This window comes from Cynoglossus semilaevis, chromosome 4 (assembly GCF_000523025.1).
Source record: "Cynoglossus semilaevis isolate Cse_v1.0 chromosome 4, Cse_v1.0, whole genome shotgun sequence".
Taxonomy (NCBI): Eukaryota; Metazoa; Chordata; class Actinopteri; order Pleuronectiformes; family Cynoglossidae; genus Cynoglossus; species Cynoglossus semilaevis.
Genome location: NC_024310.1, coordinates 15861428 through 15887546, shown reverse-complemented (window position 1 = coordinate 15887546; position 26119 = coordinate 15861428). Strand labels below are relative to the sequence as shown.

The 26119-nt window shown below is 41.0% G+C and overlaps 1 protein-coding gene across 1 annotated transcript in view; it reads left to right on the top strand.

Annotated features, from left to right (window-relative positions):
* The window catches only part of grik4 (glutamate receptor, ionotropic, kainate 4), a 261758-nt gene that overhangs the window by 217627 nt on the left and 18012 nt on the right, over nucleotides 1-26119 (top strand). Inside the window, 3 exon segments of the mRNA XM_025055124.1 lie at nucleotides 5232-5339; nucleotides 15191-15394; nucleotides 19069-19182. Coding sequence (XP_024910892.1) covers nucleotides 5232-5339; nucleotides 15191-15394; nucleotides 19069-19182 — 426 coding nt within the window.

Sequence of the window (26119 nt, the reverse complement as noted above, 5' to 3'; positions counted from 1 at the left end):
CTATTACATAATTATGCTAATATATAATGCTGGTCTGCTGATATTATCAGACATCCTTGCTTTTTAATTGAGGACTCTAACTAGAGTACTAGTAATGTACAATAAATTACTGTAAATTCATCTTCATTTTATTAGTCAAGGACAGAAGTTGAATTAATCATCAAAGGCCTCGTTGGAATTTTTAAAGGTGGAATGTAAGACTTGAATGTAGCCTGATTGACCCTGATTGACCTCCTTGTTTCAAAACTGTTCAAACACAGTCGTCTGTGTGGGAGCACGAACAAACCATAACTACACTCTATTTACTTTAAAATGGCCAGTGGCTGCTGATTCAACAAGTGAAAACGTCCCCTGTGAGAAGGAACGCGGTCGTTTCCCTGCAACTAGAACGACATCATGTCGCTATAAGAGCAGTAATTGTCCATCTCCAGAGGCACATGAGGACGTTTTTACTTCTTCACTACAAATACCCACAACCAAAACACACACACACACACGCCATCACACCCATTACAATTCCGAGTCATTTCCTCTGCTCTTACATCTGAATTTTTGCAGCTCTAAATGAACAGAGTGATAATATCCCTGATGATAGCAGCCTTTTTTCCTCATATGTGATGGATGTGTCTGCCGTGGTGCAGTCTCGCCACGCCCTATTGGACACGCCGTTTTTTGAAAGGAACCTCGGCTGGTGCGGACGCTCCAGTGAGCAGCCGCTCTAATCGTTTCCCCTGCTGTATTTCCATGTTGAGGTGTGAACCTCCAGTAAATCCTCCCACTCCTCTGCTCTCCTTCTATGTCTCCTTTGTCTCTTCCTCTCCTGTGTTTTGACTCCTTACTTCCTTTCCGTCACCTTTGCTGCCCCGTACACTCTTTTCGTTCGACAGCAACTCCACAGAAACTGTTTGGTACAATTCTTTTAATTCCCCTGGCCGTGCTGCGTGGTTTTGAATTCTCTCCAATTGCGACTAAAAAAAAAACAAAATAATGGCATCGCAAATGAGAAATGTCAAGTTACAGCTTTTTATATTACTCTGCACACAAACACATTCGGTGGCGTGACAATGAGCAGCTTCCCATCTGATGGCGAACGCTCGTGTGGCTAATTGATTCTTGGGCTGTGCTGCGTACATTATATACATAATGAGGTTTCATGCAAAGTCCCAGTTCTGGTGCTTCACTAGGATTATTACAGTGGTTATGGTTCCCTTTACTTAGAGTTTTTCACAAACCATAAAATGATTACAAACTAAGCTCAGAGGGAAATGGTACATTAAATTACCAGTGTTCTTTCCCGGCTGTCAGATTAATGGCACAGACGTACAGAAGGTGCAGCAGCTCATCCGGTGGTCCACCTCCCGACCCCTCACGCTCCCACCACCTGCATCCGGCAGCACAAAACAAATAAAGCGTTTGACTTCTTTTTTCTTTTTTTTCCTGACTTTAAAATGAATATATTCCTACAAAATAAAGACAGCTTGGTATGGGCTGCTACAGGAACAGAATGTGTTGTGTCTGCAACACATCCAGACTTTTTCCCTCTGTCTGGTTTGTTGTGAGATCCTGGGCTTTGGAAAAAAATGTGAGATGAGTTTATTTCTGGAAACTTGACTCAGTGCTGATGACAGTGTGTGGCTGTTCATGGCTGGGAAGTTAGATGCTCGCTGACGCATTGACTATAAACTGGTATAAACTTTGTTAGTGATGGAAGTTTCACTGATGATTTTACTTTAGTAGAATTAGTGCTGATGTGATTTTCTTTTTTTGAAAATATAACTTAAATCCAGGTTATGTTGACCATAATATAATATATAATATAGAAATCAGATATGGAAAATGAATTGCACAATAGGAGTGTGTACTATCAGTTACATGTGAAAGTAAATTATAAATAAACAAACTGGTTTTTTGAGCTTTTGCAAACAAAGTTTGAAACTCTGGCCCAAGAATGGAAAGTATTTATTTTGGAATTGACCTTACGTGACATGAACAGCAATTTTAATTCATTCAAATCACTTTTCCACCAACATTTTCTGGCTCATTATTCATTTGTCCCCTGACTACACACTCCTGGTTCTGTCTTTCCTTTTAAACTACTGAATAATGCAAAATAGAACACATTGTTTTCAGACTTCGTAGAAAGATAACTTCAAGTCAACTTGATGAATTCCACATTTGTTTTCATGCATGCATCATTTGCCTTCAGTGGCTGAATTATACATCAGTCTCCTTCCTTTCATGTGAATCGTTTCACCCACTGAACAAGCTCAGAGAGAGTTGACAACCCGGACACAACCGAACCAGTTCCTCCTCCAGCAGCTTTACGTTCCACCCCCGTCCTGTGCCCACCTGCCTCATCTGCCTCTACAGTACCTTCCACCTCTTGTTTGTGGGCAGGAGCTAAAGTGCTAGCCGATCTCATTAGCCTCTCAGTCACCCTCTACTCTCAGACCTTTGTTAGACGCCTGCGGAACCCAGCCACTGCCACAGACATCTACCTCCTGCCACCTCCTCCTGCCTCCTCCTCAGGCTCTGACAGCTGATTGTGAAGCAGGCTGATTACTGACGAACATATTCACCCAGTGGTCGCTGTGCAGTGTGACAGCTTTTTTCAAAGTCTGCAGTGGAATGCTACTACCTGACACATCTTCTAAAATGCGGGACATGTTATGCGGAGGGGGAGGGGTGTGTGGGGGGGTATAGTCTCCTTTGTAGATTCTTTTTTAATCAAAGCTAAGCCATTTTTTAACAGTTTATCTCTGTGACTTTGACAAACACGGTTTATTTTTCTAGAATAAATCCAGGTCATTAATTCCAATGATGTGAAATAAATTGCACCAAAAGACCACCAAGGTTAACTTGGATCCTGTTTCTTTTAAAAAAAAAGAAAATCCTCCCACTCAGTGTTTCTGATGCTGGGACTTTGCCCTTTATGATATTAGATGGCATTGATTTGACAGATATTGATATTTCCATATTCAGAGCAACAACAGCATGTATTTTCTGACTTTTATTTTATTCCTGAGGATTTTTTGGCACTGTGTATATGAAGATGAGATCTTTGTAGTGTTTTTAAAAAACGTAATCTTTTGCCATCATAATCATTATCTCATAAATAAACTCAAATGTCAACTCTAAACCGCCAAGTAAAAAATAAATAAATAAATAGGGGAGAGATTTTCCAGGCTGATATAATGACCCAGTTTGCATGGCTTTTAATTTGGTTTATCTGAAGAAAGTGTCTGCAGGGCAAATAGAATTTTACTGACATTGAACCATTAACATCTAACCACATTCACCTGATCTGAAAATAAAGATTTTTAATTTTCTTGCGTTGGTTACTTTTAAAAACGCTGTACCTTGGCAGCACTATCTAAAGTCATAAAGAAGTTCAATGAGAAATGAATGAAGTAGATGTAGTAAAGGTGGATGAAGTCTAGTATCTAAGGTACGAGAGGTGAAGAAAAGGGTGGAGTCAGTATGGAACGGATGGTGTCATTGGTGGTGCAGGACGGAGCTACAACAGTGGGAAATAAACCATGCTACGATGGATGGTTTAGAACTTGGACAGGATCAGGTCGGAGGGACGGTTAAGGTGGAGCAGTTTGAGGATAAAGAAAACGTGCAAGTGAACTATTGAACTAATACATTGATTGACTGGTGGATTTGAGCCTGCAACCTTCCAGTCACAAGTCAGTTTCCTTAACCACTAGGTCACCACTCCCCCCAAGTCAGGAAGGTGAAGGTGGCGTGAGGATGTTGGACAAGGAATGTTAGATTAATCAATGTTTGGTTGAAGTGCTGTAGTAAGTGTAGATATTTGGTGTAACTGTAGACTGGGTGCAACTATCGGGATGTTATGTCGAAGCAAAAGGGACGAACGTTAACTTGACTTGAGAAAGAAGAGGAGTTTGTTTACAGCTGCACTGAGCAGCTGAATAGGCTGCGGTGAAAGGATGAAACAAGAACAGGCACCGACTGACACAGAGAGGATGTGATGAGTTGCTGGTGGCTGTGGCGTGAATCCTCATCCAGGCCGTAATGAGACTGAGAATGTGGATGTGTGCCACAGGATTTAGCAGTAATTGATTTAATGAATGCGCCCTGTTGCCTCAGATTGAACGCATGCCCTGTATCTGCTCCTGGAGGAGCCAAACACACTCTGTCATTCTGTCCCTTTACTCCCACTAACTCCGGCGGTCACCTTGAGTCACACCGTGACCAAACGTCCACTGGTTTTCATTGGCCTTTTGCTGTTCTCTGTGTGAAGGTCAGTGAAGGTCAGAGAGGATTTTAGAGGCCTTTTGCTGTTTGCACGGCCCGGCGGCTAACGTGTGCATGTGCATTATGCATGTGGGCAGCCAACGGCCTAGTGGAGGAGTGGGGGTTTGAACCCTGCTTTGCCTGCAGTCATGTGTTGAGCAAGCTCCAACCCCTCCCTCCCAGAAATGAGTTGATGGGTATTATTTAGAGTTTTAGTTTTAGTTAGAGCTAGCTTTAGTTTTTGATGGAATTTCGGGGTCAAATCGGGGGGGAAGTAGTATTTAGTCAAAAAGTTATCCAAAAAAGTCAAAGCCAACGGAGATGTGATAAAAAGACAACAACCTAAGTGATACCAAACTAATGATGTGCTGCAAAATCTTAATTAACTACAAGGTTGAAATCTGGATTAATTGAGCTTGGCTTGGTGGTAAACACATAAACACATCTGGGGAATGTTAGATACAAAATCTGTTTTAATGACTATATTAAATATATTTCTCCACCGATCCCCCACTCAAGTCTAAACTTCTTCTTTCATGGTGTAAGAGAATCCAGGAACTGAAACCCAGTTCCTTTTAGCTTTGTGTGAAAGGTCAGATGAAGCTAGGTCAAAACCTGTTGCTTCAATAAGTTTCCTGCTCTTCATTCAAGGTTGTTTAAAAAAGTGATGTCGGTACTGATTTTTATATAGTTAATATTCATGGGTCGAAAAATGTGATCAAATAAAACCTCACGCAGCTCAGCGTTTGACAAAGATATAATGATGAAACTGATCAAAGTTTTTAGAGAAGCCTGAGGGACGACCTGTTTTTCTGATTAACATCAGACAACAAAGATTTGAGTCTTGGAACTTTTTGGACCTCTGCTGCGGTGGGACACTTTGATTTAAGAAAGTAACACATTAAAGCAATGTTGTCTGAGTCTCATCTCTCACGGCGTGTGTGTTTGTGTGTGTATGTGTTTTGCAGATTGGCCTGTGGCACTCCGAAAATGGACTGTCCATGGAGAAAAAGCTGCCATCAATCAACGTGACAGACACTCTGTTCAACACTACTCTCACCATCACAACAATACTGGTAAGTGCCGTACACTGTAGTACTGAAGTGTATGCACATCAACGCTCGTCTGTGGCATTTACTTCTTGGCTGCTCAACGTGTGGATGACATTCTGTGGTTGGCAGACAACTGCCATATCAAAAAGCCATTGTGTGGCTTCAGATCCAACGTCAGTCCCCCGGGTGTCAGAGGAAGCGATGCTGTGTGATTGTTTCAATTTACCATGTCAGAGCCTCTCAGACTGTGCTGTAAATATACTGTAGGTCCAGTGAGCTGTAGTTCTGACGACCATCGCTGCACGTCCAGTTACAAGATATGTCCTGTCAGCCATTGGTGATTTAAAGGGTCTTATCAGGCCCCAAATGGTTGTTTACTGTGAGGGTTTCCTATGTGTGAACAGTTAGCATTAGAACATGTAAGCGAACAGAACAGAGCAGTTAGCATTAGAACATGTAAGCGAACAGAGCTCTATCGGTGGAGGTATAAGAAAATACTTTAACATTTAATAGAGTACCATATTTTTCGCACTATAAGTCGCTCCAGAGTATAAGTCACACCAACTACCTAGAGTGCCCGCTACATCTACATCTAAATTTTCAGTGGTACAGGAGTAGCACATACTAGTACACAAGCCTAGAGTGCCCTCTAGTGGTTGTCAGTGTGAAAAGAACAAACATGTGAAATGATATATTTGAATTTAAGTTGCAATTGAGTATAAGTCGCTAACCCGGCCAAAGGATGAAAAAAAGTGCGACTTATAGTCCGGAAAATATGGTACATAAAAGGACCAGACTGATATGCACACAGTGATCAGAGATGAATGGTTCCTTTAAACTCTTTAAAATTTGATTTAACTCAGTGTTTTAGTCTGACTTTTTTAAATAGAAACTACTGGAAAGGAATCAGTTCCATTAAACACTTATTGAATTAGGTGCAAAACAACAAGTGAGAGAATAAGTAAGATGCTTATTTGATTGGAGTGGAGGGATGGGGGGGCAGCTGAGTCTGAGGCTGAGGCTGAGCGGAGCAGAGAGGTGACTTTGGGCAGTGCAGTGAGCAACAGTCATTTTCAGTGTTCCACTCTGCCTTCACGCTTTGGTTCACGTGATCTACTAATGAAATAAAAGCCAAGTAAATTAGAGATTTTTCAGCCGACGGTTGCCAAATATGTACCAGGTTGTTGCCAGGTTGTAGCTTCTGGTCAGCAAATTTCACATGATTAGTAGAAAAATCCGTAACACTAACTTCTTTTTAATCACCATTAAATCTATAATTTTTTTGTCCCAGTCTCATAAAGCACTTGTTATATCTGCTCACATAATTATTGAGTCAGTTAATGTCTCATTTATAACATTCTTACATACACTAGCCCTTTACGGCATCTTAAAGATCACCAAATTGCTTCACAGTGCATCATTAAAGTTAATTAAACTGGAACAAACGACCAAATACAATAAAACCAGGGGAGATAACGTAAAACAATTTTAATATTAAAGAAAAGCACGTTAAAAACAACAGCAACAAAATAATAACAAAGGTCAAAGTTAAAGTTCTTGGCGTAGTTTTAAAGTCAATAAATTAGTTCATTACTAGTTAAAATGTGAAATTAACACTGTATCTGTGTTGCACAGCAGGTATTATTGCAACACCATGTTTTTAACGATCATGAAAAATATCTTATGTAGCACCGACCCGTTTTAGCGTTGACCTGAAATCTCACCTTCATCACGTTCAGCGTAGCGTTAAACATTCCATCTCCATGTTCGTGTGCAGGAGGTAAACAGGACGACGCTTGGATTTATGTGTGAAATGTGTAAATTCTCAGTCATCTACGTGTTGTTATGGCCTGATAGAGACACGAACGCGGCCGTGCACAAATCTGTCACCGCTCCAGCTCCTGCTCCTGCTCCTGGCTGTGATGAATCAGATGATATGATTCTAAGTGGCTCATAAGCAGAAGAAATTGGCCCGGTGTGTGTTTTTCTGAGCGGCTGCCTTATCGGCTGCGACCTGTGAGAACGAGGGACGGACGTATTGCTATATTTGCCAGTGAACAACTCACTGCTCTCATTGAAACTGATTGACATGGAATGGCTCATTTCACATAGGAGGTGAGTCTTGCTGAGGGAGGAGGGAGGGGCAGGATGGGGATGTGTGTGTGGGCATCAGGGGGCTGATGGGGGAGCACAAATGAGACAATATTTTCACAAGAGAAAGAAGAGTGTGAGAGAACGAATCGGCCGAGCAGAGAGAACTGATTTCACTTTGGAGATACCCGGTCCCGCAACCAAACTTGGGAAGCCACCAAGGAGCAATTTTCAGCACCTATCACAGCTCATTCATCATGGTGTGATTGCCGTGTCGCCGTTATCTCAGCTGTGGACGACGGACGAGCCACAGCTGAATGCAGTCATAAGCATTCCTTACCTGTAGCAGCAGCCCGGAAGGCTTTCTGTTTTTCTGTGTGTGTGCGTGTGCATGTGCGTGTGTGTGTGTGTGACTGCAGCAGCACTTAACATTTATGGGATGCACACTCCAAGGCCATTTGTCCATTTGTTCAGCATGTATATGGACAGGCAGGGTAGCTTCTTATTTAAAGGAGACATTTTATGCAAAATTGACTTTGTCAGATTTATGGTCACATGTTTGTGTCTGTTTATGGACAAGTGTCCATAAAGACAGATGAGGACAAAATCTGGAAATGCCTCACAAATCCAACCAATTTCACAGGCTTTGTAATGTCACTATACCTCAGGTATTCCCCCCATGGGAGAGGTGGGCGGAGCTTACAGTGACTTATTAGGATTAGGTATAGGTGAAGGCACAGACACCCGTTCTTCAGACCAGGGCTTTTGAACAGGTGTGTAAAGAATGTCTGTCATCCAGGTCATCTTCCAAACATAGTTACATGGAGGGCAACTGGACAGAGTAGTAGGTTTCTTGAAGACATTTCACCTCTCATCCAGGCTTCTTCAGAACTTTAGAACTGAATCCATCCATCCATCATTCATCCATCCACCCACCTATCCATCCATCCATCCATCCAAACTCTGGACATTATTTCTATGTATATAAAACTGTTCTGGTTTCCGACTGCACCCAGAGCTGTGCAGTTATACATCACTCTCCATGGCAGCCAGGCTGCTGGACCTGTTCAGCCAGGACACAGAGCTGGTTTCCCAGGGAGGTTGTTTCACACGTGACAGCTTCAAGGATTGGTGCTAAAACCTCATACAAATTTAAAATGTCAATATATAATATATATTACGAAATGTAAAAAGTCCAAAAGAAAGTCCAAGAATGGCTGAAAAATATCCATGCCTCTGGTTCTCATCTCTACGCTTGCTGTAAACTTACTTAACCGCTTAGAAACTCGATTACAAAGAAAAATGAGACGACATTTACCGGTGGTGCAAAAATGTAAATACGGAGGTTAAAACAACAGTGGTAAACCCAAAGAGTTGGAGACAAATCTGTTAAGAAATGCAACTGAACAAAGAGAACAACAAAGCTTAAAGTTTAAAACATGTCAATGCTGCAGCGAATATAAAAAAACCTTCCCGAACTAAGGGACCATCATGCAGCGGGGTGGCTTCTGTGGTGCCGACCTCGCCCCTCATTGATCTCGTAGGTCTTGGAGGGATAAAGAGCATTAGCATGTCTTTGATATATTGTAGTCCAGCTCCATTAAGGGATTTAAAAACAAGCAATAAAACTTTAAGATCAATTCTGTGAGTAGCTGGCCACCAGTGCTGGAGAACTTTAGAATAGTAGTAAAAAAACAAGGAGGTGTTTTAGTTTTAAACCTGATCATCTGAGAACATGTCTGGTTAGCCAATGGGAACATTCTGCCAAAGGTCTCTTAATGTGGTCACTTTCATTACAAATCTAAACTTTAATTAAGGAAATTGTTCCCAACACTTTTTTGTGAGGAACTGACTTTTTGTCACTGCTCTGCAACAAACTATTAAAATCCAGACTCATTATTTTACCAATTTTTCATAATAAATGTTTGGGTTTTTTTTTATAACGACTCGTTTGCAGGAAGGTTTTAATGAGTTTGTAATAATTGATGCAGGGTCTGCAGAACAGTAGAGACAAAATAACTGCTGCCCCCCTGCTTTGATTCCATCATCATTAAAATTGTTCCATTTTGGGTTGGAGTTACAGGGATGGGTTTGTAGGATTCCTCTTCTGTCACAAGAAAGGTTTAGGGTTTGATTCCAACCTCTTTCATTTCCAGACCCCAGACCACTTTCATATCTGGTTCTGAATCTTACCAGTACATGAAACCAAGTGAAACAGAAGTCCCAGTCGGACCTGTAGCAGGAGGACGCAGCAAATAAAATGTATGAATGGTAAATTATACATGGTAATGCTAATTTCCCAGAGGTGTGGTTGTGATAGGAAAACTGCCATCGCCCGACTTCTGCCCCCGCAGGTGGAAAGCTAGAATATGATCTGGGACCGAATGATGGCAAAGCAATACTAATATACATCTGTAAACATAGCGTGTCTGTACATGTGGGTCACTACAGGATCACAGACAGAGTCTAAATACCACAGTTGAGCACACCTGCAGTCTGTACGTAGCCTTAAACCTCTTTAGGCCAGGGGTCTCAAACTTAAATGTTCTGAGGGCCATTGTTGCCCCTGCCAGTTCATTGGAGGGCCAAAACCTAACAGCAGGGGGGGTCAGATTGCATTACAACTAGTTGTGGCCCCGTGTGGTTGACTTGTGGGTCAAAAGTAGCCCACGGGCCAGATGTTTAGCACCCCTGCCTTAGGCTTTGATTAAAATAGAGTCCTACATCAGTTTTCTTGTTAGAGCCTCAAACACACGAGCCGCTGTCTGTCTATGTCAACCGGCACACACTCAATCATTCCCTCAGTTTTCCTGCCGACTGCCCTGCCGGCGCCGACCGCTTTCGCGTCCACTCACATGCATGATGGGAAAAAAGGAATTCAGCAGTGCAAGCAGTGTAGTGTTAACTGAAAGTTGATGCAGAGACACAGTTGGTCTGCAGCCGGGTGTGTGAGTAAAACATATACACCAGGAACACAGCTCTGTCCATAAATTAGAAGTTTCTGATCGTCTTTTCACTTTCCTCTCATTTGTATTCAACCGTTCGCCCATGTTTCTGTTGAGGTTTTTTTTTTTTCCACAATGCCTTTATTAAAATTTTAAGACTTTTTTTTGTAACAACTAACAATGTCAAGAGCGTCCGTGACTCCATTCTCAAACAGGACCACACAGCCCTGAGAGAGCTTCATCCTGCAGCCCTCAGTGTGCTGAAGTCTGGAGAGGATTTTTATTTTCTATTTTTTAAGGAAAACAAAACATTTGAGGGAAAGTAGAGACGACCGAGTGAAGACGACTCAATCGCTCTGAGGTTTCAGACGAGGAAACTCCAGCGTGGCATGAGGTTGAATTTAAACAACGCCCGCGAGTACACCTCAGGCACTGTCTTATTACGAGTGTGTGTGTGAGTGTGTGTGTGTGTTAGTATACTTGGTCGTGCATACAAAAGTGTGCTCCCACCTCCTAAAGTTATCAGTCCACACACACAGACTCCTCTTGGTCTGGGAATAAGATGCTGCTTTGAAATTCTGAATTACTTTATGGCTTTATTGCTGTTTTACTACAGTGTGCAAAAAAAAACAGAAAGATGAAATTTTATTGAGACTTTACCTCTGTGTAAAACGCCACTCTCATAACTTAATATATTTGAAAGGTGTTAATTTTATCGTTTCTTTCTCGTGTCCCTGAAGCTTTTCTGAAGCAGATCCTTCAGCAAAAGTTAAAGTCGAAGCAGGGAAACGTCAACTTTAGCTGCCAGTTGTGTTTCCATCTCTGCAGCCCAGAACCGCGCTTGGACACTTTTGATGTGGACAATTTTTATAGAACAACACGACCGCACAAAACTGACAGACAAATTGAAACTCATGGGGAAAAAATCCAGCCTAGACCACAGGAGGGAAAGGAAAAAAAAAACCAACTCAACAATCAGACAGGCAGACTCCAGGTTATTGATTGCTATTGGGTTTTTACTGGTGTGATTGATGTTTGCCAGGTACAATTTTATTAGTGTGTTCTTAACAGGGTCAGCCCAGTGGGATGGAGGTGGAATAAGAAACCAAAGTAATACGTTTGAGCCTCACTCCAACAGATTGAGCCTCTTAATGATGCCGGTCATTTGCTTTTCTTCGCACGTATAAATCAACAGGCGGCTCAGAAGTGAATTATGGTTTTCTCTTAATTAAATGCTGTAGTTGGGAGAAAACATGCATTCATCACTGTGTAGGTGTGACGCCGCTGTTGTGTGTGTGTGTCAACATGTCACTTTTCGCTTCCATCCCTCAGTTCTGGAATTAAGTAAAATGTCCATCAAGCGTAGCTGTGCAGCAGTGGAGGAGACACTGACAGGACAGTTACGACGTCTGGCTACATTTGGTTTGACAACAACTTTGACTGAACTGCCACAAAAGTCTGTGAACTGTGAAATTAGCATTTATATGGTGTTTTTTTGCCAACTGAAGCCAAAGTATCTGTTGATGTGGTTTCAGTTTGGGCTGTTGTGAACGAGTCACTGAACATTTCTGGAAGTCTTTGCTTAAAAAGATTTTTTTAAAGGAAATGTTTCCCAATTTTTTTTTTTGTTTTCAATATTGCTGCAGAAACACCTCAAATTAAAATCGTTTTCTTCAGAATTCATCGCAGCTGTTGAACAAAACCAATGGGAAGTTCTCCCTTTAAAAGGGGAAATGATCACAGTACTTTCAGAGAACAGTACGGCGGCTGTCGTTTTCTTAACATGTCCCCAAAAACACGCTGTTGTTTTTCTTGCTCATTGTCAAGTGGAGACATGGCAGGAAATGTTTTTATTTTGACGCCCGGGAATTTAATGAAACCTCTTTTTTGTGATGTAGAAAGAACTGCTGTTGCTATGGTTACAGTCAGGAGCGTAGCCAGTGATTCTGAGCCCGGTGTATAAACCACCTTGATGAGCGCCAGTCCTTACTTAATCATAATCTCTCACAGATTGTTTTGCACATGGTTTGAGACAAAGATGAAAAAAATATGATCTGCGTTTAATCTAATAATTAGGAAAAAGCCTGATTATCAGCATAAATTAATCAGATTTAATTCATTTTATTATTATTATTATTATTTTGTTATAAATATGTTAGAACAAATATATATGTATTTTTTTTTCAATTCAGAGATAATATAACATTTTGTAAAGGTAACATCGGAGTGCATTTCCTTTCTGCTCAGGTCCGTTTACACCAGGTTTGGCGATAAATTAATATATATTCATTTTTATAGGGCCAGTAGAGTCTAGGCTGTGTCAGCTGGCCACACCTGCAATAATTTTAGGTTAATTCTGCTTAATATAAAATTGTATCCCTCTATAAAAAATCAGAAATTAAAACTTCTCCGGCTGCTTGCTGCTGGTAATTTAAAGAATAAAGATATTCTGGTCCTGTAAAGATATGGAAATGTGCACTAGGTGAAATATATTAGTAATAAAAAGGAACTACTGCTAATAATAACTAACGAAACAACTTATCTGCTGAAGGTATAAGGTTACATTTAAAAATTAAATTAAATAAATAGACATTGTTCATTATTTTAGGTTATTTTGCCTTCAGTAAAGGTCGTCACTGGTTTTGCAGCTTAATTAGCCAATCATCTGACCTTGTTACTTTCTCTTTAGTAATATAATCTATCTTTGATCACAGTGACATGTGTGAAGCATCAACTGAGACACTTTACCTGAAATATTCGACGGTTAATGTCTGTCAGTGTTGACCCATACACTGCAGCTGTTTGTTTGTTGATTAATCCAGCTACATCAACATTTCTGAATGTGAACAAAACAAAAACGAATCCTTCTTGTGTTAAAAATGTAGGATTAGTTTTACAAATTAATTAACTCAATTAAAACATTGAAGCCAAAACATAAATATTAAAAAAACAGAAAATGTGGATAAATAACAGTGCATTGGTGTGAATCTAAAATGGATCATATGGATCGTATGTTAGCTTTATGTGGTTAATTTTTATGCAGATTGTGGGGGCGGAGCCAGAAGGCCATTAATGACGGTGACCTACTGTACTTGTTTCAACTAAGGGATGCTTGACTTCAGAGCTAGAATTTACAGCTCTCTTATCCCTGCACCCTGAACCAGGTCAGTCCTGGTCCAGATCGGTGTAAAGTCAAGAGCTGACGAAAACTTCCATATGACAGCAGAGGAGGGAAGTGAGCTGGCATTAGTTTAATGGCTTAACAAAAATCTCGAAAAACAGGAATAATGATGCTTGAACAGATTTTCACTAATTACACTCAGCGTTCAGTCCAAAAAGCAGAAGAATGGTGATAATGGAGCCGTACCAATGTTTGTTTTGCACATATTGATACGTGTTTTCTAGTTGGCTTCACAGCCAGTTCTCTGTGGGATCAATTAAATCTTCCTTTAGTTTTTTCTTCCTCTCCGTATTACAAAATAACAATATGAAAAATGCGAGGAGCAAAGTTTAAAACGTGGGCTAAAAGAAAAACACGAGCATGGATCATTTTATTAAAAACTATATTTTCTGATCCAGACAAGACATCCTGTCTGGTCCGGTCTGCTGAAACTCTAATTTATGGAGAGGAAAGTCATTTTTCAGATTTTTTTTTTTTTTTTAATAAGCAGACAAACTTTTGATACCACAATAAGTCTTATTCGCACCATAAAGAAAGTTGTTATTTTTGTGATTATTTTTTTTTTTTAAAGCCAGAGCGCATCGGCGTGGAGGGGGATCTCAGACTTGTTAATCATTGTTATCTGATGCGGCGTTGCCAAAGTAAGTAGCTTTCTGCCCGAACCACGGGCTGAGTGCAGGGATAGTGCATCAACAAAGAGCTACATAATGTTGTGCTTTTTTATGATGTAGTGCAGCCTGAGCGCAGCACTTTGACAGTTTTCCCATTTGAAAAATAGGCTGCCTCCAAAATATATCACTGCAGCGCTCTTTAAATCTTACTGCAACATCATCCAAATGACCAAACAAGCTATAAATAAGCAGACGGAGCAGCACAGAATTGTTGTCTAAGTGACAGGTTGTAAATAGAGGTGTCTAGAACCCTACACTACTTCACATTCACAAATCTCGCTTTTTTTTATTGACTGGGGTTAGTTTGCTATGAACTGTAATTTTGATGTTAATTCTGAGGGACACATGGGGAACATTACTCAACTTTCTTCCCTGCTGTAAAATGTAAGTGATTTCAGTGAACTCCAGCGATTGCATCTTAAATTGTGAGAGGGTTTCACTGTAATTGTAACTACAGGAACGCATACCTTAGATATAATGACTATGATTTATACTGGGTGTATAGTGTACCATCATAATAGTGATGGGACACAACATGCATAAAATGTATATAATTAATGAGCACATCAATTTTAAATGAAATTTCAACACAGAAAATGGAAATAAAAGTCAAGTTAATTATACATTAATATGAATCGTGGTATTTTCCATCTGTCCACTACACTCACAGATCAGTACAAACTCACAGTACAAATTAATTTAAGAATATTCAACATTTGAAGACAATTTTGACTGTGAAACGTCTTGTCTGGTATAATGTGGGGTGAATACGTCCTTTGTACCAATATTTTTGAGCTAACATTAGCTCTGGTGTCTGTACCAGGACTGTTGTAGCTAACGTTAGCTGTAGTGTCTTTGTTGGAGCTATTAAAGACGCCTGATGATGTATCTCAACATTTTACTTTTAGTCTTTGTGACTCTAATATTCTCACAATGATAAGGTAGACTTCTAAGTGTTTTTTTGTTGTTTTTTTTTTTTGTTCTCAGGAAAACCCATATGTGATGCTGCGGCACAACCACCAGGAACTGGAGGGAAACGATCGTTATGAAGGCTTCTGTGTGGACATGCTGAAGGAGCTGGCAGAAATTCTCAAGTTCAAGTATCGAATCAGACTGGTTGGTGATGGACTGTACGGTGTACCCGGAGCAAACGGGACCTGGACAGGGATGGTTGGAGAGCTCATCTCAAGGGTAGGCCGTAACTACAGTATTAATCCAGAATACACACTCTCCGTGTAGAACAATTTTGAGTTTTAATTTGCATATTTTATTAACATTAATTATTACATTATTTGGATTAGTCACAAAAAACAGGTGAGAAACACTGACATCTACCTGCTGGTAGTGGTCTTTCTCCAACAGTTTTCATTATATTTAGAAGGCGTCGAGGTCTCTTTTCTCTGATCCACAGACCTGACATAAAACAACTGAGTTTTATTTTGTCAAGATCGTCACTAAAGCTAGCTAATGTCACGTTGAAGCTCAACACACTTGTAGCAATTTATTCGTCTCGTCACCGCTTCCTCCTCACTCTTGTTTTTGAATGAAATGGAAATCATTTTTGTCAGTGCACCGTAAGGACAACACGATTAACTGCGCTCCACCAAAAGAGCAGACAAAGCACATTCTGTGCACATGCTGTACTGCACAGTATGTGAGCGCGTTTTAGCAGCACAGACAACAGACTTCAATCAGCTTTCATGCTTCACAGCTGACAGCCTATTTTTTTTTCATGTCACACTTTCATATTCAACAGTTGGTCTTCTCAGCCTAAAAACAGTCATGCCTTGTTAGTGGCTCCGTCTGGAATCAGCCTGTACCATAAACGCTCCCTCTCTGACTGGGATTTCACATCCGCCTGTCTTTACTGTATGTGGCTGTTAAGATTCAGGAGACGTTACACACGAGCTGAGGCTGGGAAAACGAGTGAAGCAGACCCTAAAAAATAAGTGGGCAGGAACGCCGGGGGTGGGAAACGGGGGGGGGAGAGGGGAATGGAGCTTACAAGGATGGATTGGATTCTATGTGGTGATCTGTCTTAATTCTGTGAGCTGATAGAGGGCAAAGCCATTAAATATGTAAAGCAAGGAGAGCCTGCTCTTGTTATTGTCACAGCCTGTCGCTGCTGTCCTCACCTCCCCTGGTGCTTCTTGCAACCGACCTTGAAGGAGTCCACAGTTCCACGAAACATCTGTTTCTGACAAGGGCTGGAGCACGCGAGAGAAGGTGCAGACTGATTTGTTATGGGGCACAGGAAGTCTGGACTGATGCCGCAAAGCTTGAGGTTGAGGGGTTGAAGGATTAGAGGTAGAGAGGGAGAGAGAGGGAGAGAGAGAGGTAGAGAGGGAGAGAGAGAAGAAGAGGGGTTTGAAGGAAGAGGGTAGGGCAAAAGATTGTCCAGGGAAACAAAGGATCAGAGACAAAAAGCCTAGCGTAATCCTGCAGAGATTTATACGTATAAGAGGGCGAGTCGAAAAGTTCTGAGAAAGGTGTTATCATTTCAAAAGGTGTCTGATTTTAAACACTTTACCATAAGCAGGCAGGATTCTCAGCCTTTAGTGTTGTGCTGCGTAGCTGATCAGGTTTTTTTCAACAGGCAGGATTCTCAGCCTTTAGTGTTGTTGTTGTTGTTTAGCTGATCAGGTTTTTTTCAATCTTCGAAAAAATTTGAAATCAGAATAAATATATATAAAGGTAGGCTGTATTTGAATGTATATTATGGTGAAATGCCCAATAACCTCAAAGACATTTTTAAGGTTTCTAGGCATGCCACCTTAAAATAATCTTTAAGGTGGTCCGTTCCTTAATAAGGATTCGACCACAGGTCCCGTTCATTGGGATTTTTTTGCGATGTCTCTACTTATTATTACTGAATCAGCTGAGTTTATGTAGTGAGCTCTTCCTTTTAATTTATACTTTGCTGCTAAGAATACACCACAGGAGATTGATGATTTATCAGATGCATTCATTTTATTATTATTTTTATAAGATGCTCTTTTTGTTTGATTTCGGTTGTAACTTCTTAGTGTGCACAACACATTTAATTAAAATTAAAAACTTTACTTTTGACTTGAAACAAATTGAACCTTGACACGTGACAAGTATCAGACTAAACCGTGAGTTTAGTGTATTGTTGCACCCCACCATATAAATGTATATGCATATAACTATATATGGTCCTGTAAATGAGGTAAAGAGGCACCGAGCCAAAGCAGTGGGTGAACTCTGTAGGCAGATGCTACGTCCTGGAGGCTAATGTTTAATTCATCCACCACAAGTCACAATTTTTGCTCCATTTTTACTGGATTAATGTGACTTGATTGAATGCGAGTTAAAACAGCGTTGACACAACATTAAACAAACCCCATTACGCTGCCTTAGTGTTTATTTAGTTTAGTCTTTTCTTACGGTTCTATTCATAGACAAAACAGCAGGCAAGTGGAGGAATCCACTAATCAATATTAATATTCCATCATCACATGAATATTTCAAACGCTGTGATGCCTGTTTGCTCATTTTTCAAACGATCAGTGTCTTGTTTTTTCTATTTTCATATAAGTCCTCTGATGTTTTGCCCCCCCGTGCATGGCTTCCTGCCGGGTGTTAACAGGCGATCAGATTTTCAAAGGATGGAAGGAAGGGGGAAAAACAATGCAGAAGCTGGGAGCAGCTGATGATGGAATGTGAGTGCCTGTGTGCTGAGGATGGACCAGCAGAAGCCATTAAGCCTGGGTCTGTAGAGTAGGTTTTTTGTGTGTGGGATAGAGCAGGGCATTAATTGAGAGGAACAGATAAAGTTGGCCGTCGATTAATCTTTTGATTTTTGCCTGATTGTTAAAGAGAACGGGACAGAAACGTTCCTTCATTGTGTCGTCACCGCCTCTCTTTGTATCCCTGCCGGCGACGCGTGTTTGTGGATTTGCGGAGCTGCAGCAGAGGCTGCCCTCTTCTTCTCCTCACTTTCATCCTCCCCATTTCTCTCTGTGTCCCAATCCTCTTAGTTCTCCTGCAGCACACACAGAGCAATGCAGCGCTGCTTTCACTCCCTCTCCGCTCCCTGGGAGCTGAAAAATCTGTTGCAGTTTGCACTTTGCTGGCCTGTGTTAGTAATAAGGAGCTATCCAGTAGTCAGCATTCATTGACCGTGTGTGTGTGCGTGCGTGTGTGTGTGTCTTTTGGCTTGCTTTGTCAAGTGATTTGTCTTGACTGTTCTCCCGGGGCTACAATGGTAACTCTCTGATCTCAGCACATGCTCACATGGATTATGCTTATTGCAGATTATGACAGAGTCTATGGGATAAAGCTGATGTACGAATCTAACTAGTGGTGATGCAGCTCTAACGTCATACTGCTATTGTTGTTGAGCTCTGACTACAGGTTAACTTATAGTCCGTGGCTTCCTCAGGGATTTGTTTTGTCTGCCTTTGAGTGATTGGAGACTGTAGACAACATATGTCAAACTCAAGGCCTGCACCAACTTGCAATCAACCAGTATGTCACTGTCTACTTCTTCACCACCACTGGATTACAGAGACAGTTTGCAGCTATGGAAAAATATCTATATATGTGGAAAAGATACAATACAATTAAATTAACTTTAAGATAAGTCGTCAGCCATGCAGTCCTTTAAGGCTATATCAGTAATAACGCTCTGAGCAATGTTTTGTCTGTATTGTTGTAGCTAATGTTAGCGCTAGTGTCTGTACCAGGACTGTTGTAGCTAATGTTAGCTCTGGTGTTTGTTTGTTTGTTGTTGTTTTTTTTTTTTGTTTTTTTTGCTTCTTCTCCATCATAGCTTTATTTGGTTCATTTCATATCCATGGTGGAGGTATGACCTGTTTTAACTCTTGTCCTCTGTATTTTAGAAAGCTGACCTGGCCGTCGCTGGACTCACTATCACAGCAGAGCGAGAAAAGGTCATTGACTTCTCCAAACCTTTTATGACCCTCGGTATCAGCATCATGTACCGCGTCCACCTGGTGAGTAACTTTACACTAATGCCACAAATACACAAACACAAATACATGGTAACCCACTGTTTAACAAGAGGACGGAAAATATGACCAACGGAGTGAATGGCAAGACTAAAACCTCAAGTGAGCAAAACTGTGAAATTTAAAAAAAGACTGGAAGAGCAGAGAACTGTAATCTGATTAATTAATTCACAACTTCATTAACACAACCTAATTAACACATTGATTTTGACAGTCCTCATTATTTCTCTTTGAAATGGATAATACTTGGTATTTATAACATTTTTATAATAATCTGATATATTGGATGGCAATATATCACACTATTATTTTAAAAGACATTATTTTGTATTTATTTGACCAGCAAAACATTAGGGAGTCATAATCTCTCATGCAAGAGGCTCCTGGTCAACCGGACTTTAAATGTTGCACCTAGCAAAGAGAGAGAGAAAGAGAAATAGCGGCCGTGCAACCGGAATTGTGGCAGTTTACGTAGAATCAGTGGCCCATTAATCATCGGTTCTCCTCTGGAACCAGAGGTGACACAGCGGGGCCACTGTGGCCGCAGTCCACCCTGGGCTGTTACTGCACACGGGTGAGGCAGCTTTGTTCATATCCCAGAGGGACGTTTGCTCCCTCTCCCTTCTGCAGCCATTTTTTTTCCTCCAATTTTTCTTCTTTCCTTCCTAACTTCCTCCCTTCCTCTCGCCCTGTGAGATGTTTGCCACAACACTAATACGAGTTGTAGCAGGGAACTCAATTGAGCAGCAACAGTTGTGTGAAATCAATCGATGCCTGCAGCAGGTGGTGTGTCAAATGGGCCACTGGCTAGCATATCACGTCTGACGCAGGAGGCATGCAGAGTGGGAGTTAGCGTGAAGGTGATAAGGAGCTGACGTCCCTCGGGGCAGACACACACACACACACACACACACACACACACAGTCAGTGAGATGCACAGACTCGATGCCAAATTTCCAGTGAAGAGGTCAACAAGACACAAATGAAGACAGCTGTTACCATTAAAATCGTAGCAACGTCGGGGAGCCCTGCTTTTTCTGAACCACATGCAGATGTGTTTATATTAAAAGACACCGGGCGTCTGTGAAAGGTTTTGGCTCATATATAAAATAGAAGAGGAGTTTGGATGAGGAGCTGAGGTGCCGTAGCACACGGGTCTGAAGGAGCGACCGCCGACAGACAGCTGGAGTGACAAAATCAACAACAGTTGGCATAAAACAGCTCACCTGTTCTGTGGAGTGTGTTACCGTCAAACAAAATAATAAAATTAAACTACATTTTGAAGCACAAACAACCAGTTGTAAAACTTTACACCTGTACAATTTCACATTTTGAAAAACAGGTTTGGTTTTAAGGTTTAACCTACAATTAGGATCGGCCAGCCAACGCTAAGATAAATCTGCTAGCATTTATTTCCAGAGGCAGGCAGTGTGCTTTAAACAAAATGTAAAAACAAGAAAAATGCAAAGAGAGGGCCAGATCACAGCTGATGAACACAACACTATACACTGTGACACGGAAACAACAGACAGACAGACAGACAGACAGACAGACTGACTGCTTCAGGCTATGATTCTAGAGCTAATTACCCGTTAAGTCTAAATAAGTGCTCTTTATGAAAAGTTTTTTAAAACCATCTTATTGTATTGGATTATTTTGTTTTGTAAATCCAGAATTAAGGGTCGCATGGTGGAAGAGTGGTTGGAGCTTTTGCTGTAGGCAAAGGCACAGTTAAATGAAGTTTGGTTTAACTACACACACACAAACAGATTTGAGTGTCCACAAATTAAGATCAAGTGCCCCCTACACACAGAGACGCCCATAAACTGTAGACTGGACACAATTTTCTTTTTCAGTCAGAGCTCAGACCATTGTGCCATTTCTGCTTCATTACTGTCTGATTTCTCAACCGTTGGCTCTTAATTTCAATAAAAACAGTTGTAAACACAACCAGAGGTACTTTCCCAAACAGTGCCTAACGATTTGAGCTCGTCTGATTCTACAGTAACTGGTGGTCTTTCCGTCTGTTTGTTCTCTGTGTATACAGAGGTTTTCTCTTGGTGGTTGAGTTTGTTCACGCAGTCCTAAGACTGCAGGACTGTAGGACGGTTTTATTCTGACACTCTTAATTGACCATAGGTGTGAATGTGAGTGTGAATGGTTGTTGTGGACTGTAGTCCAGTTCTCAATGATTCCTCTTACCGATGACATAAATGCATTTGGCCTGATGTCATAATTGGATGATGACATCACACGCATACATACTAATTACTAATTAGTAAGGAGTGTAATTTCAACTTTTTTTTCCTAACCCCATGTAAATCAATTAGAAAAATCGATAAGAAACCAAATTGATAAGTGGTATGGATAATAGAATTGGAATTGATCCCCAACCCTTCCAGGATGTAACTCCCTCCTCACCTGATGAGCACCAGCCTACAGTATAACTTTCTAAAGTACATGCAGTACTGCAGTATCACAGTTTTATAATAATGTGCAGAATATCTTTGTGGAATGCAGGCAACATTTCCATCTTGGTGCATCAGCAAAGTGATCAAAAGCACAAAGCAATAAACCGGTTAATATTAAAAAATAAATTAAAAAAAGAATCAGTCCAAACATACGGACTCGTGATGGAACAGAGAGAAGGGAGGATGGTAAAAGATGAGAGGGAAAATGAAGAAAGCCATCCCCTGTCAGTTTCTATGTCTGCAGCCCTCCTCTTATTTATCCTCTCTTTAATTTACCGCCGCCTCTTGGCATTTACTCCGATCTAACAGGTCCCCGAGCTCGGCTTTTACATTTCGACGTTTGAATTTCTGTGACTGCACTTGTTTTGTTCTAACTCAGTGACTATTGATCTGACGCTCAGCGATGCCTGCTGGGGGATGGGGGGGCGGGGGGTTGTTGCCTGTTACAAACTTTAAATGAAAATTTCGTGTCTGATCAATAAGAATGTGATGCAATAAAGTAAAAATGCCTGTTGAGTATTAATTACCCTCAGACTACCAGCTGTTTAATACCATTTTCTCTGTTTGTCATTATGTAGTTATTATGGGCTTGTCTGTCGGTCACACGCTGTTGCTCTCTCTCTCTCTCTTTCTCTCTCTCTCTCTCCCTCTCCCTCAACCTCATTCTCTATCTCTCCCTTTCTCTCACTCACACTCGTATAAACATAATTTAATGTGTTGACTCTGAATCATTAGTTACAGTGATGTTAAAGCATTCATTCTCAGTTCTCTTCTTTCACCAGCGCTAATGTTAGCTACAACAGACAGGTGTAGACACTGGAGCGAACGTAAGAGAAAATAAAATAATCAGAAAGGCTCTCAACAATGATTTTTTAAATAACATTGTCCAACTACTAAAACAAGAAAAGTCCAACAGCTGCATAAAAAAAGCTGCATCTCCAAACTCTCCTTGTTTCTTTTCTCTTTATAAACTTTCATGTGAAGGAGCAATTTTAGAAAAAAAAAGAGAATCTAAACACCTGAGAGGCATCATCACTCTCCCAGTCTGTTGTATGACAGAAATAAAAAAAAATACATGAAAACCTACCTCAGAGTGCCTGCAGCTGGTCACCACAGAGGTGTGCTCTGTTCCATATATTCATTCAGTGGTGTGAGTTTTAATGTGCGCAATCTGTTACATCAAAGTGGTTTACGGCCATTTTCAATTGCTTGGTTTGGTTCTTTGGAATAGATTAAAAAATAAAATAAAAAAAGCACACCTTCACTGCTGCAGCCAGTGCTGTCAGTGTGTCACTGCTGCTCAAACTCAGATATACAGTACAGTATACACTACAGTCTGATACAGTGGGATGCTGTCCTCCTCAGTCTGTCCAACAGGACTCTCCAAGGTGTTTGTTGTTTGCGACTAAGTGAGAGGTGTTATGAGGGGGTAGATTTGGGATTAGAGTTAGTGTCGGATTAGAGATTTAGATCAGGAATATATTAATACCAGTTAAACTGACATCCAACAGTTCCAGTGCTTTCCTGTTGCTCTAACACAGGGTTTCCCAAACTTTGTTTCTGGGGACCCATATTTTAAAAGTCACAAACCTTTGTGACCCAAGTCAATAGACTTTATTCGTAAACTCCTAGGAAACATGATGCGAGACGGTCCAAAATAAAATCTCTTGCAACCCACCTGAGGGTCGCGACTCAGTCTTTGGGAAACAATGCTCTAATACACAGTCTCTACACATGATGTTAGTTACACACACTGTGGGACACAGTTTACATTTGATCTAAATCCCATCATCAACTCAACCCAGCATGTGTTTGTTGAGGCTTCAACCTCTGGTCAGCGGCCCGGCTTGTGTCAGAGCAGTCTGACTGATCAGGACAGTCAGTGAGCCTATACGACTGACAGTCTGACTGACACAACAGTCAAATAGATTGTTAAAGACTGTAGACTGATTGATATTTAGAAAAAAACTCTTTCTTTTTATGGACATTTTTCCAGATTAATCACAGATTAAAACAGTTGAGAAACACTGACATCTATCTGTAGTATGTTGTGGATGTATATGTATAGAAAAATATAATGCGTGTATGTGTGTGTTTGTGTGTGTGTGTGTGTAAACAAGAGGAAACAATATCATTGCCTATTGAGACAATTCTGTTAATTAGAGGAAGAGAACGCTGCCCTGAGGATACAGCCCTATTGACTCACTAACAACCACTTCTTCAGACAGACACACACACAACACACACACACGTTCACAAACACTATATGCAGTTTCGTCCCAAATGATCAATAATCAATTCTTAAACCCAGACCAGCTCTGCGGTTCTCTGACCACAGAGTTCTAATGTGATCCCACAGAGATGTTTACAATGTTCCAACCAGCCTGTTTGGCACTAACAATAATAATAATAGTCATGTCCGTGACCTGGTCACAGACACGGGACATTAAATGAAGCTCTCAGACCTGCACCGGTGCTTCACTGCTGCTGAGGTTTTATTAAAAAAAAAAAAAAAGTTGAGTCTACGTACTCTCCTCCATCATAAGGCAACATTATTCAGTATTTTTCTTACACAACAAAACCATTGATTTCCTGTAATTCTTTTCCAAAAATGCTTTTGGGATCTCACAGTCCTGCAGTGGGTCTGGTACCTGTGTTTGTCCAAGCGTGTGAAACAGATGACTTCTCTTTAAAAACTCTCTCAGTGTTTATAGTCTAACAACAAACTTTAATGGAACATTTTTATATTTTATTGAGATAGTCCAGCTAATCTTATAGGAACATTCTAACCCTTCATCATATCAACATGACCATTGATCCACCTGTTCTTTTTTACTTTAGTTAACCCCTCACTCTGACCAGACTAGTTAGAACTCATCATGACTTGTGTTTGTTTTCTGTTGCACCAGAGTCCAATATTTCTTGAACTCTTTGTTTTTCCTAATGAGCCTCACTGACAAGTGTTGCCTGAAGGCTCCACCACTGTTTTCTCTCCTAACATTGTGCAGTATCTTTCACTAAAACACTTTCTCCAGTTCCTCACTGTTTATAGAAGGCATGATGAGGCTGATCATCTTATTCATGTCTGTGAAGTATTTCCTCAAACTTCAAATCCAAATACATATACACTTCAGCTTAAATCCAACGAGGATTTTGACAACCAGCATCTTTGCTTTGTTAAATTCTTGTGGTTCATTTCCTACAGCCAAGCTTCAGGCTGCATGTGTTTTACATGCAACGCTGTGTAAAGCACGGCTGCCTAGGACACGATTACGGAGACGAAGAGAGAAAGTACCCTCCTGCAACCTTCACTAAATCCAGCTGCTTTCTGCGAAATGCCTGTGTCTGCAGCATCCCATCAAATCGTCTCTGACAAACTGCCGTGTAACAATTACCGTAGTAATGCACGGAGAGAAGAGACGGCAGAAATAGGAACAGAGTCAACAGGAGAGTAAGTGGAATAAGAGCCAAAGGAAAAACATAATATGAGCAGGTGGAGAGGATGGAGAGGAGAGGAGGAAATGTCAGCACAGAAGTGGAGGTGCAGTGGAGGTAGAGGTTGAAATGACAGCAGAAAGTCTCCTTCACTCAGTTGGTATTCACGCAGGCAGCCTCGGGGGGTAACAGCGTGGTATGAATAGCAAGAGGCAGGATGACTAGGTGAAATCCTTGACTGGATAACCCCACCAGCTCCTTCACTCGCCGCCCTTGTAGGGAGACAGTCCCCATAGAGACACAATTGAGCAAGAGCGGAAATGAAAGGATGAGCGTGTGACAAGAGCAACGACAGAAATGAGTGACGTTTTCTTCCTTTTCTTTTTCATTTATCTGTTAAATGGAGAAAAGCACCAACGCGTATCGCACGCATATATTGTATTTGTTTGGATGTGGCAATAAAAACGGGTCATAAAAGATGGCCGCCTGCCCCCCGTGTGTCAGGTCTGTATCCACCGCAGTCCTTCAGTCTGACGCGCACCCTCTTATCATCAAAACACCGTGATAAAATGATCTCGTGGTTTCCAATAAATTTGATATGAAACACAAAGGAGGATTTTTATGTTGAAGAGTGATAAAAACCTGTGGCTTTCATTTATCCTCACACAGTGGCGTTTTATATGTGACTCCTCCACGGCCACTCCTGCACAAAGACGTACGGTACATACGAGGGAGCGTCAAAAAGTTCCTAGACTGATGTTGTCATTTTAAACCGTTTCAAATTTTCACCACTAACACCTGTGAAGTGTCGTCCTCATTTCTTTCCCAAGTGAGCTGTGTTTGTTTAAGTGGTTCTCAAACTGTGGTACGTGTACCACTGTTGGTACTGGGGCTCCCTCTAGTGGTAAATGGAGTAATCTGACTTTTTTTTTTTACATTATATCGGCAGTAGCTCTTTGTGTTTGACCCTGTGATTATTTTTACAGCTTTTTTTGTAGTGTTACCTCAGCCCTTTG